At 38.3% G+C, this 16556-nt stretch overlaps 1 protein-coding gene across 1 annotated transcript; it reads left to right on the top strand.

The window, feature by feature from the left end:
- The first annotated feature begins 3123 nt into the window (after window positions 1-3123).
- Window positions 3124-9614, top strand: LOC139966718 (translin-like). The gene is made up of 6 exons (XM_071970023.1): window positions 3124-3319; window positions 4335-4428; window positions 5636-5732; window positions 6817-6932; window positions 8095-8174; window positions 8866-9614. Exons 1-6 carry the CDS (start codon window positions 3239-3241, stop codon window positions 9109-9111), a joined length of 714 nt encoding a protein of 237 aa, XP_071826124.1. The 5' UTR covers window positions 3124-3238; the 3' UTR covers window positions 9112-9614.
- The last annotated feature ends 6942 nt before the right edge of the window (window positions 9615-16556 follow it).

The following is a 16556-nucleotide window of genomic DNA, read 5'->3' as shown; positions in this document are numbered from 1 at the left end:
GAGTATTTCATAATAGAACTGTTCAGAAATATGCTAAACATTCAATTGTTTATTGTTGTTTTTATTGACGGTAACTCACACTGGTAAGGCACCTAATCCCAGGTCATCTTTTCTAGTATTGTAAAATTTCAAAAATCCTGACCTGCCTGGCACATACACTCCTTACCATTTCAAACAATGAAATTAATAGCTTGTATACTCATATGGTGGCATATAGCCTATGGCCTTGGGTACACACTGATCTAGCTGACGTACGAGTCATTGACAGTCGAGCTGGAAGTTTTGGAAGCTACCAACTATAGTATCAGAAATTACAGTAGGCTTAATTTCAGAGATTGCCAATTTGAGTGGCTTGAATTTGAATAAAGAAAATCATTTGGGGGTCGCAAATAGGGTTAACTCTCATTTGGCACTTCGATTGGTATTGTCGAACTCGAAGCCCTATAGGCTCCAGTTATACTAGCATAATACTAGTAGTAATAATACTCGTGTCTTGCCTAATTATGCATTACGTAGCTCTAACACTAACAGTAACACTAGTAACAGTTATAGTTTAAGACTTTTCAGTCACGGTTACTTTTAGGTGATAACAAATAATAACATATAGCCTAGACCTTGGCTACAATGCCCAATTGGGCTATGCACTTATATGCGTATTAGTGGAATCAAAGTTTTCATTGGAAATAATTCCTTCAAGTTTGATACAAACAAACACTTAACACACTTACCCTCAAATCCTTCGTGGAAGCTTTTGATGTTGTGGGCTTTGGCCACTTCACCCGTGATTACGGGTCTAGAATATTCGTGGCATCTCCCGTTAGTCTAAAACTCTTTAATCTTCTCCTTATCGATCTGTTTAGATTTAACGTAGCTTTTTCATGGTACAGTCCTGACGAAAGATATTTTACATTGCATTTGATTGATACTGTGCTCTTCATCAAATCATCAGTATCCAGCTAAGGAGAAGTCATCTTTTAATATCAGATTGGGCTAAGTCATTTAACGGTCTCAACCTTCTAGGCTAAAACCGTGCGTGCAAATATGCAACTACGATATTATGCGATGTAGACGGCGCATCTTAACTGAGTACAGTTTACTTTTTACAGTAGAATGCAAATACGCATGCGTGAAATAAAAACTTTTTCACACTTCAAAGGTAGAGCAGGAAACTTCCGCCGCGTATCGGTTGAAATAATTTAGTTTAGTTTAGTAGATAAAAAGGATCAGGAGGGACACCAAAGTCCCCATCAAGGACCCTACAGGAGACAAAAAAACTGAAGACACAAACACTCAGACCCGATTACAATGCTTAAAGTGCGTGTCCAAAGCATTCTTAAACCCATTGACACTACTTGCAAGTACAACTTTCTCAGGCAAACCGTTCCACTCATTTACAACCCTATCAGAAAAAAAAAGTTATGCCGAATATTAATCCTACTTTGTGACTTTTGGAGTTTAAGAAAATGACCTCTGGTACAACTACTATTAGCAAACATGAAAAAGTCGGTAAAGGATAAATTGTCAAAACCATACACAATCTTGAAAACCTGAATCAAGTCCCCACGTAACCTCCTAAGCTCCAGTGTGGTGAGATTCAACAGTTGTAGCCGCCTATAGTAAGGAACACTCTTTAAGGAACTAACCATCTTAGTAGCCCTCCTCTGGACCTTTTAAAGAAGTCATCTCATATTTAGTATGTAGTTGTGACACGTTAAGCTCAAGAAGCCTATTGTTTTTGTGGAGGTCAAAGATCATTTGGGATCACTAGTGTTCAAATTGTGTGCAAAAAGGTGTACTCTTTGTACTTACAGCTTTGCTATTGGAACGAACGATATCACTGAATCATCGGTATTATATATTTGCTTCCGTTGCTGAAATTTCCGTCGTATTCAAGTTCGCAATTGCCGTGATTCAGGGTCAAATAAAAACTTCAGGTTTGGATGTATAGTTACGTTGGGGAAATGGCTAGGCGCCGTTTACGAAAATTAACTGTCGCCTAGTTAGATTTCTAACAATGACCGATCTCAGGCGAATTAACTGTGTAAAATGGTTCGCTATCTGCACTTGCATTATGTACGGGAAGTTTTCATGTGCGAAGATTTTTTCTCAACCAATTAAACAAAGAAATAACTGTCGATATTACGACGACTTGGTTATGCGCAGGCAATCCCTGCACAGATATGCAGGTATAGTAGTAAGCATTGTTAAAATGTTTCGTGTCAGAATACCAATACACTTAAGGTGGACAAAAATCTCATAAATTATTTCTTAAGGCATTTCCTTCATGCCATCAGTAATAATTCGCCAAATATAACAATTTAACATAACAATTTAAGGAGTTTTCAGACAAGTTTCTTGTTATTGCTGCTATATGGATGTTTTGCAAAGATTTTCCGCACTCAACACCAGTTGAAGGTTGAAGATAGATGCAGGCTTTCAACCTTAGATTTTGATTGCGTAAAAGATCGCTTTGATTGAGGCGTGTAATGGAGTAATAGCGTTATTTTACGTGCACCAATCTGCAGAAAAGATAAGGTAAATAATTGGGAAAATGTACGAAGTCGCGCTCATCTACTGAGTAGCGGTTCAAAGTAGCATCGAGGTACTGTATAGGCTTAGGAGTCCCGCATACCTAGCTACTGAATAGTACATGCCTAGTAATCGAGGAGCACTAATGTAACATAAGCTAAGCTATCTTCGTAGGTATTCTTGCAGATGTTTTATATTTAATCATTTGAGACACAACAATAGGCCTAGCTGATAATTTATGATTCTGCGACATGTTTTACTTTGTTTAACACTTACTTTGGGCCCAAAGTTTTTCGTGCCTCCGTTACATCTATTTAATAAGTGATGGTGAAGTGGCCTGAATTGGTCAAGCACTGTTTGGACCGGGAAGACGCATTGTGGTAATTTTCTACATCGTCTTCAGAGTTCATATGACCCATTATTAAACCCTAATTATCTGTGGAAAAATTACACTAAAATGTACTTTTCGACGAAAAAATCTTGATAATCTCGTACTGAAGCATTTGGCTTTTCATAGGTGTTTATCATGTGTACTTTACAGTTACTTATTCGCGAATGTCGAACGAGGAACGCGGAATAAGTAACTAACTTCACATCGGTGTGCTGAACATTTAAAACTCATCCACGCACATGACACCGACAGCCTGAGTTAAAAACAAAGCGAAGTTATTTATACGTTTTCTACCGTTCAGGTTACCTTGAGATAGTCATGGCAGATACTTCTGAAGTAATATCCAAGATTTTCAACGAGTTTAATACTTTCCTTGTGAATGATCAAGACACAAGAGAGGTAGCCAACACCACATTTTCATTACTTTGTTATCAAGTGTCGCAAAACTCAACCACGTTCATTTTTCAAGTTTTTAAGCACACGGCCCAAATTGCTCTGTAATGTAAAGTACTCACAGTACTGAACCTACGCTTAGCAAGTTTGTGTATACATGCCATTGCCATTTTAAATGAGACTTACCCAAACATGATATTGGTTTGTGTGACATAGGTATATGCCATTATTAACTTCCCCACACAGGGAGAGCACAGGTTTAATGTTCCTTGAAACACAAGTTGAAGACTTGATCAAGTTGATTAATATCATATAGCCACATGGTCTTCATCATTTCTTTGTTTTTTTCATTTAATGTGACGTTTATTTTCTGTGATGCTGTTTCCTAACATATCGAAGCTGTTTATATGACCCAATAATGGCATTGGTTTCAGTGTCAACAATTGTTGTTTAAATTCTACTTTGAAAATATGAAAGAGAAAATAAGAAGTTTGAGATCATAGTGGCATTTCACTATGACAGCTCCCATACATGACTTTTGAACTACGATATCTCCCAAACGAAGCATCATTTTTCTTGGCTGTTTGAGGGAGTTCTTTTACACAACTATATATATTGCTATCATCTGAACCAAAGATGATAATAGTAGTAGTGTCCCCTTTAATACAACGAAAGCCTTTGCAGACATCCTTACATAAAGATATATTTCAGATACACCCAGCGAAAAAGTATTCTGCAGCATAATTGTCTCTGTCACAGTTTATCATTGTCATGCATTGGGGAATCAAGTTCTTTGCAAATTCTCCATGTTGAACAACACACATTTTGATGAGCACTGTAAATGTGTACTAAGTACTTTTGGCTGTTGTTCAAATTAATTTTGAACAGCTTTTACAATGTATTGAGTTCAAGATGGCTTTACACGTTTTCCTCTGAATTTATTGATGGAAAGAATACAGTGAGTGAACTTTGCTTTAAACATGATGGGTTAAAGTTGCTTAACAATTTTTTTCTGTGACAGAAAATCAGAGATGCTGTCCGAACATTGGAACAAACAGCAAGAGAGATTATGACAACCTTGCAAGCTATTCATCAGAAGTCTGGTCTTAGTGATGGTATGTTTTGATAGTTCCTTTAGCAAAGGGTATATTCCATTTTAAGTTTAGTCATTGTCAGAACAGATAAAGCCCTTGTGCCTAACTATTAGTGCTGATAGTCGACTCTTTCTTTTGTAGTTTCTTAAATCATTCATAGTAAATTTTTGAATGAAGCTACGAGGTTAGTACAACTGCTAGCACTCGTAAAAGCAAACAATGAATAGGTGTAACACCTTGTTGTGGTGTGATGATTAGTATGCAAGAGTTGTCTGTAGAAGGAGGTTGAAAGTTCTAGGCTAGGCTCTAGCCTAGCACAGTAGCAGGCACATATTTTGCACATTGAAATGAACTACATCCGTGGCACACTCTGTCAGACATCCGATAAATGATAACCAGGCCACTAATGAAGTAAACATGTTTGAAGAAATGACAAATACTTTTGCAATTGTAAAAGATTAACGAGTTACAAATTTGTGATATGCGCAATGATTAAACCTTGCTACCGAGAACTGAATGTTGCACTGCAGAACAAGTGTATAACTGACAAGCAAATGCATGAATCTAACCAGAGCAGGTGCTTGCCGATTTTAGATACAGCACAGTACTAGTGTAGCATTGTGAGAACCTGTATACTTCTGCGATATTTGCTGATAAACTGCTTGAGTGTTGTTTTTGATAGGTTAGGCTATTTTTCAAAAGCTGATTATGGTCAGTGCTAGAGCTGTAGTCAAGTAATAGAAATTTAGGGTTCGAGCGTGAATAAACGAACTTCCAAAGTGTGATTGTGACTATTGGCGATTGATCGATTACGACTATCAGCGCTACATACTCTTCACTTAAGGGTTATAGAAAGTTGGACTGTATTTATTTTGCATGACTATTCATAATTTCTCGGACTTCTTTTGCTAAATATTAAATTTCAGATAACATTCATTTGCCAAGCTTAATACAAGGTACAGTATGGCAATGCTGGGCTTTGATGTCAGATGTTAATATCTCCTTTTTTTTTAATTTGTCTCAAACATGGCAACATGGATTTCTGTACTTGCACAAGTCAAACCATATCTTAAAACAAGTATGCTTGTCATAAAAGTGTAGTTCTGTAAGATTTGAGAGTGCATTTGAGAGTGCATAACTTAAACAAATGTAGAAGTTAAAAGATGGTGCACCCTTAGCCTTGTTACAGTATGTATAAATTTTCGTAAAAATATTCTTTCTTTTGCAGTTTTATCTGTTTGTAAAAAGGCCAGAGATATGTTTGTAAGCATCCAGGCTCAGTTTAAGGCCTTACAAGAAACGTTTCCAGCAGAGCAGTATTACAGGTTTGATCTTCAATCCATTTTTTTTATGTTTTAATGTGAGTGGCACTTCAAGCCCTGTACTTCAAGCTGGTTCTACTGTCTTTCGTCTGTGCGTGTTTTTGTCCCTTCTGTTTCTGTTACTTGTCATTTAGCTTTTAAAGAAGATCCTGCTAGGATCGAGACATCAGACCACTTTATTTAATAACAGATTTTTACTTTGACGTACATGATCCACGCCAGACAATACCACTTTTCAGGGAGAATGGAACTCGAAAAAGCCTACCTTTGTATTTCACCATGATCCTCATAACAGGGAGCGTGAGGACCAATTGGCTAAGGCATCGGACTTGTGATCCAAGGATTACAGGTTCGAGTCCTGGCCAGATCATTGCGTTGTGTCCCTGGTCAAGGCACTTCATCTCTATTGCCTCTCTTCACCCAGGTGTATAAATGGAGACTTGCGACGTAATTTGTAAATATAGTTGCGTGCGCCGGTTTGTGGCTGTCCCCGGGGGACACATGGTTGTGGTGCACTGTGGTGCCCCCTGAGAGATTGTTTGAATTGTGCACACTTTGGTGTGTACGTGTGACAAGTTACCAATGACCAGGGTTAAGTTGTAAAGTGGTGTGAGAGGGCCTTGGCCTTGAACAAGAATGTAAACCTTAAAATAATAAATAATAATAAAATTTGAAATACTGTACTTTTCTTATTTAATTGTGTGTGGGTTTTTTATAAGTTTGTATTGTTACTGGTTAAGGAAACAACCAAAATATGATAGATGATATTTGCACCATACAGTACCTTGGGGCCTGTCTTACAGTTGATATGTTCATTTCATGTTTGCTTCCTTGTCTTTTTTGTAAATGTCAGCTGTGAAAATATTTCACCAGTTTCTTACTTCATTGGTCCCAGATTCTTGTGTTAATATTGCCATTCACTTGTTCAAGCAGGAATAAACTGCTAAAGTTGCAGAAAATCTTTCAGGAGCAGAACCAACAATTAAGGGGTAATTGTTTCACAGCAGTCCCAGAAACTAAGAGGGCAGCTTACAGTTAAGATATGAAGGTCTTTGTAATTATGGTAATGTCCTCCTTTACCTTGCAGGTACAGCGACCACTGGAAATTTGGTATCCAAAGATTAGCCTTCTTAGCATCTCTTATAATTTACTTGGAGGGAGAGAAACTGGCAAGCAGGGAAGAGGTAGCTCAGCTTCTTGGAGGTTAGTACTGTGGTGCTACTGAACTATCATTAAACCTATACAGGGATGTGCCCAAGATTTCCTGAGTGCCGGGTATACTGATCGCCGTCCTGGGGAGGGGTCTAAGGGGGAGGAGGTGTCCCCCTCCCCTTTGAGAAATTTTTAGATTTTTGAAGGTGCTCAGATGCCAAATGATGGCACTTGTGTAGCATTTTAAGCACATACACTAGTTTTGCTAACAATTTACATTTTTTTTTTTAGAAATAAATTGTTAGGAATGTCGGGATTTTAGATGAAAATAGTGCTGGGCGGGATTCACGATTTTTAAGACAGTGCTGGGCGGTAATGTTTAGTGCTGGGCGGGGCCGCCAAGCGTGGGCACATCCCTGCTATATCAGACGTTGTTAATGCAAGCACCATCTGCATCTTTCATATTAAGTATTTGTACATTGTTGTAAGCAATACCAATATTGGGGTGGGGAGGGGGCATGTGTAGGGTGTAAAGTCATTTGGTGTGATGTGAAAATGGTCAAATGACCCGTGCAGTGTGAATTGGAATAATCCAAAAACAATCTAATTATACTAAGACTGCAGTGTATCTCTACATGCATGAAACACCAGCTACCTACTTAATATCATAACTTAGTAGCATTTACTATCTGGAATGTGAGGTAAGGTTCATATAGAGAATAAATCATTGCAAACAATCTCGTCAAAAACGTATAGAATCTTGTGATCATGCACTGACCATGGAAACACCCCCTGACCAACCCACCCCTCCCCCTCTCTTCAGCAGAATAATTTACAGGACTGTTGTAAATAGGCCTTTATAATCTGGGGCCATTTTATCATTGTAAACACCCCCTGACCAACCCACCCCTCCCCCTCTCTTCAGCAGAATAATTTACAGGACTGTTGTAAATAGGCCTTTATAATCTGGGGCCATTTTTTCAACAAATTTGTAGTTTACAAAGATTTAAAAAAGAAAATGTATAAAACAGACAATGTGAAACAAAATCCATTGCACCATTTATAGGCATTTCTGTTGTTGAGATGTATGATATTGTAGTTCCTTCACTTATTAAAAGATGGATGCATGGTGTCATCATCTATCTATCCATCCATCCTTTGTAATTTAAATTTATCGAATGAGCATATGTGGTTATTATGATTTTGCTCTCAGTTGCTGTTAAGAAAGAAGATGGCTTTCACATTGACCTGGAAGATTTCTTGCATGGGTTACTCACTCTAGCCAATGAATTGGTGAGTCAAATTAAAATTATTATTTAGTCTTCACCTATTTTATCAGGGCTGACGTTTAGGGAAGAAATCAAGGGCAAGTAGTGTCGTCTTCGCACAGTGATGGAAAATATTTAAGCAGCAGCACTTTAAATCTGTTTAGATTTAGATTTTTGCAACTTGAAATATAGCAGATTTAAGGGTATGAAAAAATGAGCATTGATTACAAGGGATATAAGTCTAGGCACGATTAAAATGGGCTTCAAATTTGCTTTAAATAATAATGAGCCTTTTTTTTTTTGGTGGGAAGGGGGTGGGGAGAGCGACGACATCTTTCAGCCCTAAATCAGGAATTGTTTCCATTAAGTGCTTTAGTTTATTTCAAGAACTTGATTAACTATGAGATGACTTTCACATGACCTGAAACAGTCCTGAATATTTTTGATTCAAATGTTACTGAATGTTTGAAGAGGAATGGGAGATTGACTAGTAGCTTTGGAGGTTTGTATAATCAAAAACAGATCAATTTGGGAAATTTCAAGTAATAAAACAGCAAATTTATGAATCAACCTGGGACATTACAGCAGTTACATTTCTTCTACTTGTTATTTTGTAATACTTTGTGGGTGCATGTGAACACCGCAGTTCAGAAATTTCATCGCAGGTACCTTGGCTTTTCATATATTTTATGCGATTTCTTTCCCCTCACTTTCAGAGCCGACTCGCCGTCAACAGTGTAACCTCTGGTGACTTCTCACGACCGCTCAAGATAGCTGCGTTCCTGAACGAAGTAGACTCCGGCTTCCGTCTCCTAAACCTCAAGAACGACAGTCTCCGGAAAAGATACGACGGTTTGAAGTATGATGTTAAGAAAGTAGAGGAGGTTGTGTATGACATATCGATCAGAGGACTTCAACAAAAGAACGAGCAGGCTGCAGCAGCAGCCAACACAGAAGGTTGAGAGCCGGACGGTGCCTGACTTCGATCTTGCCGTAAAGTATCGGCTTCTTTTGTATTAAACCAAATAACCAAGAAGCATCGGGAAGTTTTCTTCAAGAGCAAATTCGGTTGCTTTATGTAGGCAGGCCATTCATTCCAGCGTATCTTTCCCAAGGGCTAAGTAGTCCAGGGCAAAGCAGAATAAAAACGGTTCATAAAAAAAAAATGCCAGTTATAAATTCAAGTGTACATCTTGAAAGACCAAACTAGGTCCTTTTATTCTTTAAATTTAGAGACTGACATTTGCAGCACTGTTTGAAAAATTGAATGATCTTAACAGAAGCAAGAAAGCAACTAATTATGATGTTGGAAAATTCGATTTCTTTTATGGCTACAGGCAGACTTAAAACCTTTAGTCCAACATTCACTCCAAGCAAAACCAGATTTGTACTTTCAGAAAATATTTTGATTGTGGACCCCATTGATGTAGCGGCGGTCCTGGTACCCAACCCCCCCACCCAAGAACTGTACTGCATTCTCAGTACATTTTTGGTTTCGATGATAATGGTAACCATTGCATTCATGATGGCGTGTGTGACGCCTTACTTGTAAACACGATATCTCAAGAAGGTCAGGTCAGACCAATTTCATATTTTGTGTGTAAAAGCACCACATTAATTACAGGAAGCCTATTGCTTTTGGTGGAGGTCAAAGGTCATTTGGGGTCACTGGGGTTCAAATTGTGAAAACCTCGTAAACATGTGCACCCTCACTATACATTACGTCAGATTCATGAAGAAAATTGCTCATGTTACATCATTGAAACCACAATGCATTTTTGCATTCTGGTTTAATAAGAACATTGAAAGAACGAAATGCCAGCAAAGGCTACTTATATAAGGTTTTTGTTCACTTCACAAGAGCTGCATTTTAAGGGACCAAGAAATGTAATATTCTCACATATAGGTGTATACATTAATGAGAGATTTTCATTGCTGAAAACACATACTGCAAATTAGTGAGCTAACATATTTCATCCAATGTCCAACAAATTTTTCATGTCACGTATCATGATTGGTTTCTAAATCTATCACATTGATCGCATGTTTTGTCATTCTCGGTGCGATGTTCCGTAACATTCATATCATCTATGAAGGCCATTTATGTATTATTATCCTGCTAGGATCGAAACGTGAGGCCCTCTTACTTTTACACAGGGTCTTAAACAGGCTCTTCAGTGGATAAGCAGTTTTGTTTTATTTTAATTAAGAAAAAATTGTATGAGAAAACCATGTGACAGGCTGACAATGATCTTACCTTACATACGATAGTGCCGCCATAGTAATTTCAGTGACTAAATGGGATTGGCCCCCCAAAAAATGGCAAAAGATTAATAATTAACCATGGTATAATATGCTGGATATGTTGAATGTATTTACAGCACAGAGGCAATGACGGATGCAAGGGGGAGGCGAGACTTGGGGTGCCCCACGTTGGTCGACTTCTGGGTGTATTAAATCAAAACTAAAGCAAGGTTAGAATAAAAATTATGATAACTTTTTTTCTTATGTCTGAATCCCTCTAATATGAACAAGATTTTCTCAGAGGTGAGTTGACATCTCTGAAATACTGCAATTTCTGGTGCAGATCTAAGGCTTTGGGGTCAAATTGAAAACTTTCTAAACAATATCTCAAGATGGGAAGCATGGGCAGATCTCATATTTGGTATGAAGGTGTATAGCAATAAATAAAGAAGCCTATTGATTTTGGTGGAGGTCAGAGGTCATTTGGGGACAACCGGTCAAATCGTAAAGCCTTGTAAAGTTGTAAACAAGATATTGGACAGATCTCATATTTGGTTTGTAGATGTACCATATCAAATTGAAGGAGCCTATTATTGCTGTTGGTGGAGGTCAAAGGTCATTTGAAGTCAACACATGCGAAACATTTACTTCACTCCCCACTTACCTGTCTCTTTAAACTAACACTCCTACCTAACCGTAATATCGCAAAGCAAGCTTGGACAGATCGCAGATTTGGTATGTAATAATATTACATTGAGTACAAAAGCCTAATGTTGTGGGTCAATGGTCGTATGAGTTCACCAGGGGTCAAATTATGAAAACCATGTCATATTTAGTTTGTTGATGTATCTATCACATTTAGAACAAAAAGCTGTTGTTGAGGTCAATGGTCAATTTAGGACAGCCTGTGTCATTGTGATTGTATTGTTTGTTACATCAAACTGCTTTTCACTGTATTACTAAGATCAAATATGTTGTACACCCTCACTATAAATTTCTTCAGATTCATGAAGAAAATTGCTCATGTTACATCATCGAGGCCGCAATGCATTTTGAATTTTGTTTTCCCCCCCCCATTTTTCACTGCGTTATACGTACCAGGGAGTTGCTAGAAGGAGAAACAAATCCAGTCATTTGTACGATGGACATACATCCATTTTTGTCAATCTTTTGATATATTTTCTGCAATCATTTAATTCTTTGCATTTTGTTTCGGATCAGCAAAGTGATGCAGAATCATACATGGAAGTGGCTTTCAAGTCAAAATGTCTACATTGATGTAATTTTGACATTCATCATGATGAAATTGCAACATTTGTTGAGTTTTTGACTCAAATATGAGTAAATAAAAATGCATTGAAGTAAATCCTCAAGCCCATCATATGAGCATCTTTTGTTTCAAAATGCTCCAAAGTGCACAGGCATGTGTATTTATACTCTTGCTAAGTTAATGGAGTAATGCATATGTGTCTGTGTGTGTCTGTGGGGGGGGGGGGGGGAGGAGTTGAAGACAGATAGATATGTGTGTGTGCATGGGCGGCGATCATGGGGAGGAAGGGGGGACATGTCCCCCCAATATTTTAGGTAGGGGAATATAGTATCTAATATCCCCCCAATATTTGGTGGCATAGTATTGTTTGTTTTGCTATAAATAGGAAAAAAGGCGTGAGATTATTTTTCCAAATCATATTTGGCGGTGGCTAAAACTTCATCCAACACATGCTGCATGAGGTAAATGACTCTTCGTGGTCGTTTCTGTGACCTGTGACCGTGTAGCATGTCACTCATGATTATTATCATAATGTCTGTACATCTCTTGTGTATGAGTGTAAGTACGTACAATCATACATATGATCCACATCGATATGGGTTCACTGGGTTTCCATTTGGCCTGTTTCCTACAAGATTTCTAACCGCAGGCGCATAGGGGGGGGGGCGAAGGGGAATACCTCCCCCTCCCCTAGAGCATTTTTTTTATTTTATCGAAGTTTTATAGTAGCCTTTATAAGAGGTTTTAATATATGTACACCAATAAATTAACTTAATTATACTTCCCTATACTCGTGCAATTTTGACCGGTCTGTTAGGGGTTGAAGGGGTTTTATCTATATTGGTTTTCCATGGATGAAATTTTGTGCAACATAATGGGTATGTTTTGAAGTGAATTTATTATTCAAATTCTGAACAAATAATTGGCTGAAAACCTTGAAAAGTGGGGCTGACGGGTATTGCGGGCCGTTACGTAGTATTACCTACAAAAGCAATGATCCACAGGAGATGCGATGAGGTCGAACATGATGTGTGACTGGTGGCACTCTTGGAAAAGGTTATGGATGAAAAAAAAAACTATTGGGAGAAACTTGGTTCTCGGGCAAAAGGGTACATCTGGTTGGTTATTTTCAAGCCCGAGAAGTGCCATTTCCAGTAATCTGGGGGGGGGGGGGGCTATCAAAACCAGAAATTTTCTTGTACACTGCACGCCAGCCAATGGCGCTCCGCTTTGATAGTAATTCGCGCCCGGGTTGGAAAATCCTGGATACCCTCCGGTACCCAAGCAAATGTCCCCCCCCCAATTTTTGAAACAAATCGCCGCCCCTGTGTGTGTGTGTACTGAAAAGGGCACACGGCATCTGTATACACGATCTAAAGTTATTTATTTACAAAATAGTAGTCGGATCTGGTCAAATCTTCAAGGCAATTTATAAAGATGAAAAATTGGTAAAAGGTAAAAGATTGCTTCCTAAAACATTGCACGAATATTAGGACGGATACACCCCGTGATATTTGTACGTAAAAGTGTACTAACGTTATTAGGTAAGGTCATGGAATCAAACTTTACCTAGTTTGAAAAGAGTAATGATAGAGAAAGGGTTCTGATTATGTTTCAAACTAATCAAACGCATTCTCTTTAATTTATTTATTACATTATTTGTCGCTTTTATTTTGATTATCGAAATTTTAACACTTGTATTATTGAAATAAAAAACAAACAAATAATGTGGCGTGTACATAGGTAGCCGGGTTCGATGCCACTCACTCCCACACCTCCATTGTCAGTCCTATGGGGGGGGGAGGGGAGAGTTAAGTCGGGAAATTATTCAAATTTCATAAGTATTAATTATATATAATTATATATACCGCTAGGCCTTACAGAATTGTCGAATTTGGGCCAAACTGAAAGTTCTCAAAATCCAGCACCCAGTACTCGCCTCTCCGTGAACAAAAAGTGGCGTCGACGCCACTTTATTAAATTCCATTTTTACACCAAGATATGAGTGTTTATACGAAAGGAATCAAACGGGCGCCATACACCGCAGGCGCTTGACGTTGCGAAGCATTGGGAAGCTTCTCCCGAGAACAAAAGTGGCTTTCGACGAAGTTTTAGTCATTTAAATCCGATATGAAATGACGTCAAGATATGGTTATTAAATTCCATTTTTACACCAAAATATAAAATAAGGATGCCATACACCACAGGTACAACTTTGGGAAGAATTTAAAAAGTCGTGATTTTGGCCAAAATCGAACAAAATCATAAGGCCTTACAAAATTGTCGAATTTGGGCCAAAATTCCGGTCGGGATACGTTTAACGGATTCCCAGCACCCAGTACATGCTTCTCCCGAGAACAAAAGTGGCATTCAACGAAGTTTTAGTCATTTAAATCCGATATGAAATGACGTCAAGATATGACGTCAACACGTCAAGATAAATTCCATTTTTACACCAAAATATGAGTGTTTATACTACTCTGATCACCTGGAAAGGAATCAAAAGGGCGCCATACACCACAGGTACAACTTTGGGAAGAATTTAAAAAGTCGTGATTTTGGCCAAAATCGAACAAAATCATAAGGGTATAGCCTTACAAAATTGTCGAATTTGGGCCAAAAATGAAAGTTTTCAAATTCCTGTCGGGATACGTTTAACGGATTCCCAGCACCCAGTACACGCTTCTCCCGAGAACAAAAGTGGCATTCGACGAAGTTTTAGTCATTTAAATCCGATATGAAATGACGTCAAGATATGACGTCAACACGTCAAGATAAGTTCCATTTTTACACCAAAATATGAGTGTTTATACTACTCTGAACACCTGGAAAGGAATCAAAAGGGCGCCATACACCGCAGGTACAACTTTGGGAAGAATTAAAAAAGTCGTGATCTTGGCCAAAATCGAACAAAATCATAAAATTGTCGAATTTGGGCCAAAAATGAAAGTTTTCAAATTCCTGTCGGGATACGTTTAACGGATTTCCAGCACCCAGTACACGCTTCTCCCGAGAACAAAAGTGGCATTCGACGAAGTTTTAGTCATTTAAATGCGATATGAAATGACGTCAAAATATGACGTCAACACGTCAAGATAAATTCCATTTTTACACCAAAATATGAGTATTAAAATATTACTCTGACCACCTAGAAAGGAATCAAAAGGGCGCCATACACCACAGGTACAACTTTGGGAAGAATTTAAAAAGTCGTGATTTTGGCCAAAATCGAACAAAATCATAAGGGTATAGCCTTACAAAATTGTCGAATTTGGGGCCACAATGAAAGTTTTCAAATTCCTGTCGGGATACGTTTAACGGATTCCCAGCACCCAGTACACGCTTCTCCCGAGAACAAAAGTGGCATTCGACGAAGTTTTAGTCATTTAAATCCGATATGAAATGACGTCAAGACATGACGTCAACACGTCAAGATAAATTCCATTTTTACACCAAAATATGAGTGTTTATACTACTCTGATCACCTGGAAAGGAATCAAAAGGGCGCCATACACCACAGGTACAACTTTGGGAAGAATTTAAAAAGTCGTGATTTTGGCCAAAATCGAACAAAAGCATAAGGGTATAGCCTTACAAAATTGTCGAATTTGGGCCAAAAATGAAAGTTTTCAAATTCCTGTCGGGATACGTTTAACGGATTCCCAGCACCCAGTACACGCTTCTCCCGAGAACAAAAGTGGCATTCGACGAAGTTTTAGTCATTTAAATCCGATATGAAATGACGTCAAGATATGACGTCAAGACGTCAAGACAAATTCCATTTTTACACCAAAAATATGAGTGTTTATACTACTCTGACCACCTGGAAAGGAATCAAAAGGGCGCCATACACCGCAGGTTCAACTTTGGGAAGAATTTAAAAAGTCGTGATTTTGGCCAAAATCGAACAAAATCATAAGGGTATATAGCCTTACAAAATTGTCGAATATGGGCCAACAATGAAAGTTTTCAAATTCCTGTCGGGATACGTTTAACGGATTCCCAGCACCCAGTACACGCTTCTCCCGAGAACGAAAGTGGCATTCGACGAAGTTTTAGTCATTTAAATCCGATATGAAATGACGTCAAGATATGACGTCAACACGTCAAGATAAATTCCATTTTTACACCAAAATATGAGTGTTTATACTACTCTGAACACCTGGAAAGGAATCAAAAGGGCGCCATACACCGCAGGTACAACTTTGGGAAGAATTAAAAAAGTCGTGATTTTGGCCAAAATCGAACAAAATCATAAAATTGTCGAATTTGGGGCAACAATGAAAGTTTTCAAATTCCTGTCGGGATACGTTTAACGGATTTCCAGCACCCAGTACACGCTTCTCCCGAGAACAAAAGTGGCATTCGACGAAGTTTTAGTCATTTAAATCCGATATGAAATGACGTCAAAATATGACGTCAACACGTCAAGATAAATTCCATTTTTACACCAAAATATGAGTATTAAAATATTACTCTGACCACCTAGAAAGGAATCAAAAGGGCGCCATACACCACAGGTACAACTTTGGGAAGAATTTAAAAAGTCGTGATTTTGACCAAAATCATAAGGGTATAGCCTTACAAAATTGTCGAATTTGGGCCAACAATGAAAGTTTTCAAATTCCTGTCGGGATACGTTTAACGGATTCCCAGCACCCAGTACACGCTTCTCCCGAGAACAAAAGTGGCATTCGACGAAGTTTTAGTCATTTAAATCCGATATGAAATGACGTCAAGATATGACGTCAAGACGTCAAGATAAATTCCATTTTTACACCAAAATATGAGTGTTTATACTACTCTGAACACCTGGAAAGGAATCAAAAGGGCGCCATACACCGCAGGTACAACTTTGGGAAGAATTTAAAAAGTCGTGATTTTGGCCAAAAT

Source organism: Apostichopus japonicus, chromosome 4 (genome assembly GCF_037975245.1).
Source record: "Apostichopus japonicus isolate 1M-3 chromosome 4, ASM3797524v1, whole genome shotgun sequence".
NCBI lineage: Eukaryota > Metazoa > Echinodermata > Holothuroidea > Aspidochirotida > Stichopodidae > Apostichopus > Apostichopus japonicus.
This window is presented reverse-complemented; position numbering and strand designations above follow the sequence as displayed.

Excerpts from the sequence above, each read along its gene's own strand:
- LOC139966718 (XM_071970023.1), top strand. The coding sequence starts at position 3,239 with ATGGCAGATACTTCTGAAGTAATATCCAAGATTTTCAACGAGTTTAAT. Across the intron at positions 3,320-4,334 it reads ATGATCAAGACACAAGAGAG|AAAATCAGAGATGCTGTCCG; the intron begins GTAGCCAACACC and ends TTTCTGTGACAG. Across the intron at positions 4,429-5,635 it reads GAAGTCTGGTCTTAGTGATG|TTTTATCTGTTTGTAAAAAG; the intron begins GTATGTTTTGAT and ends TTTCTTTTGCAG.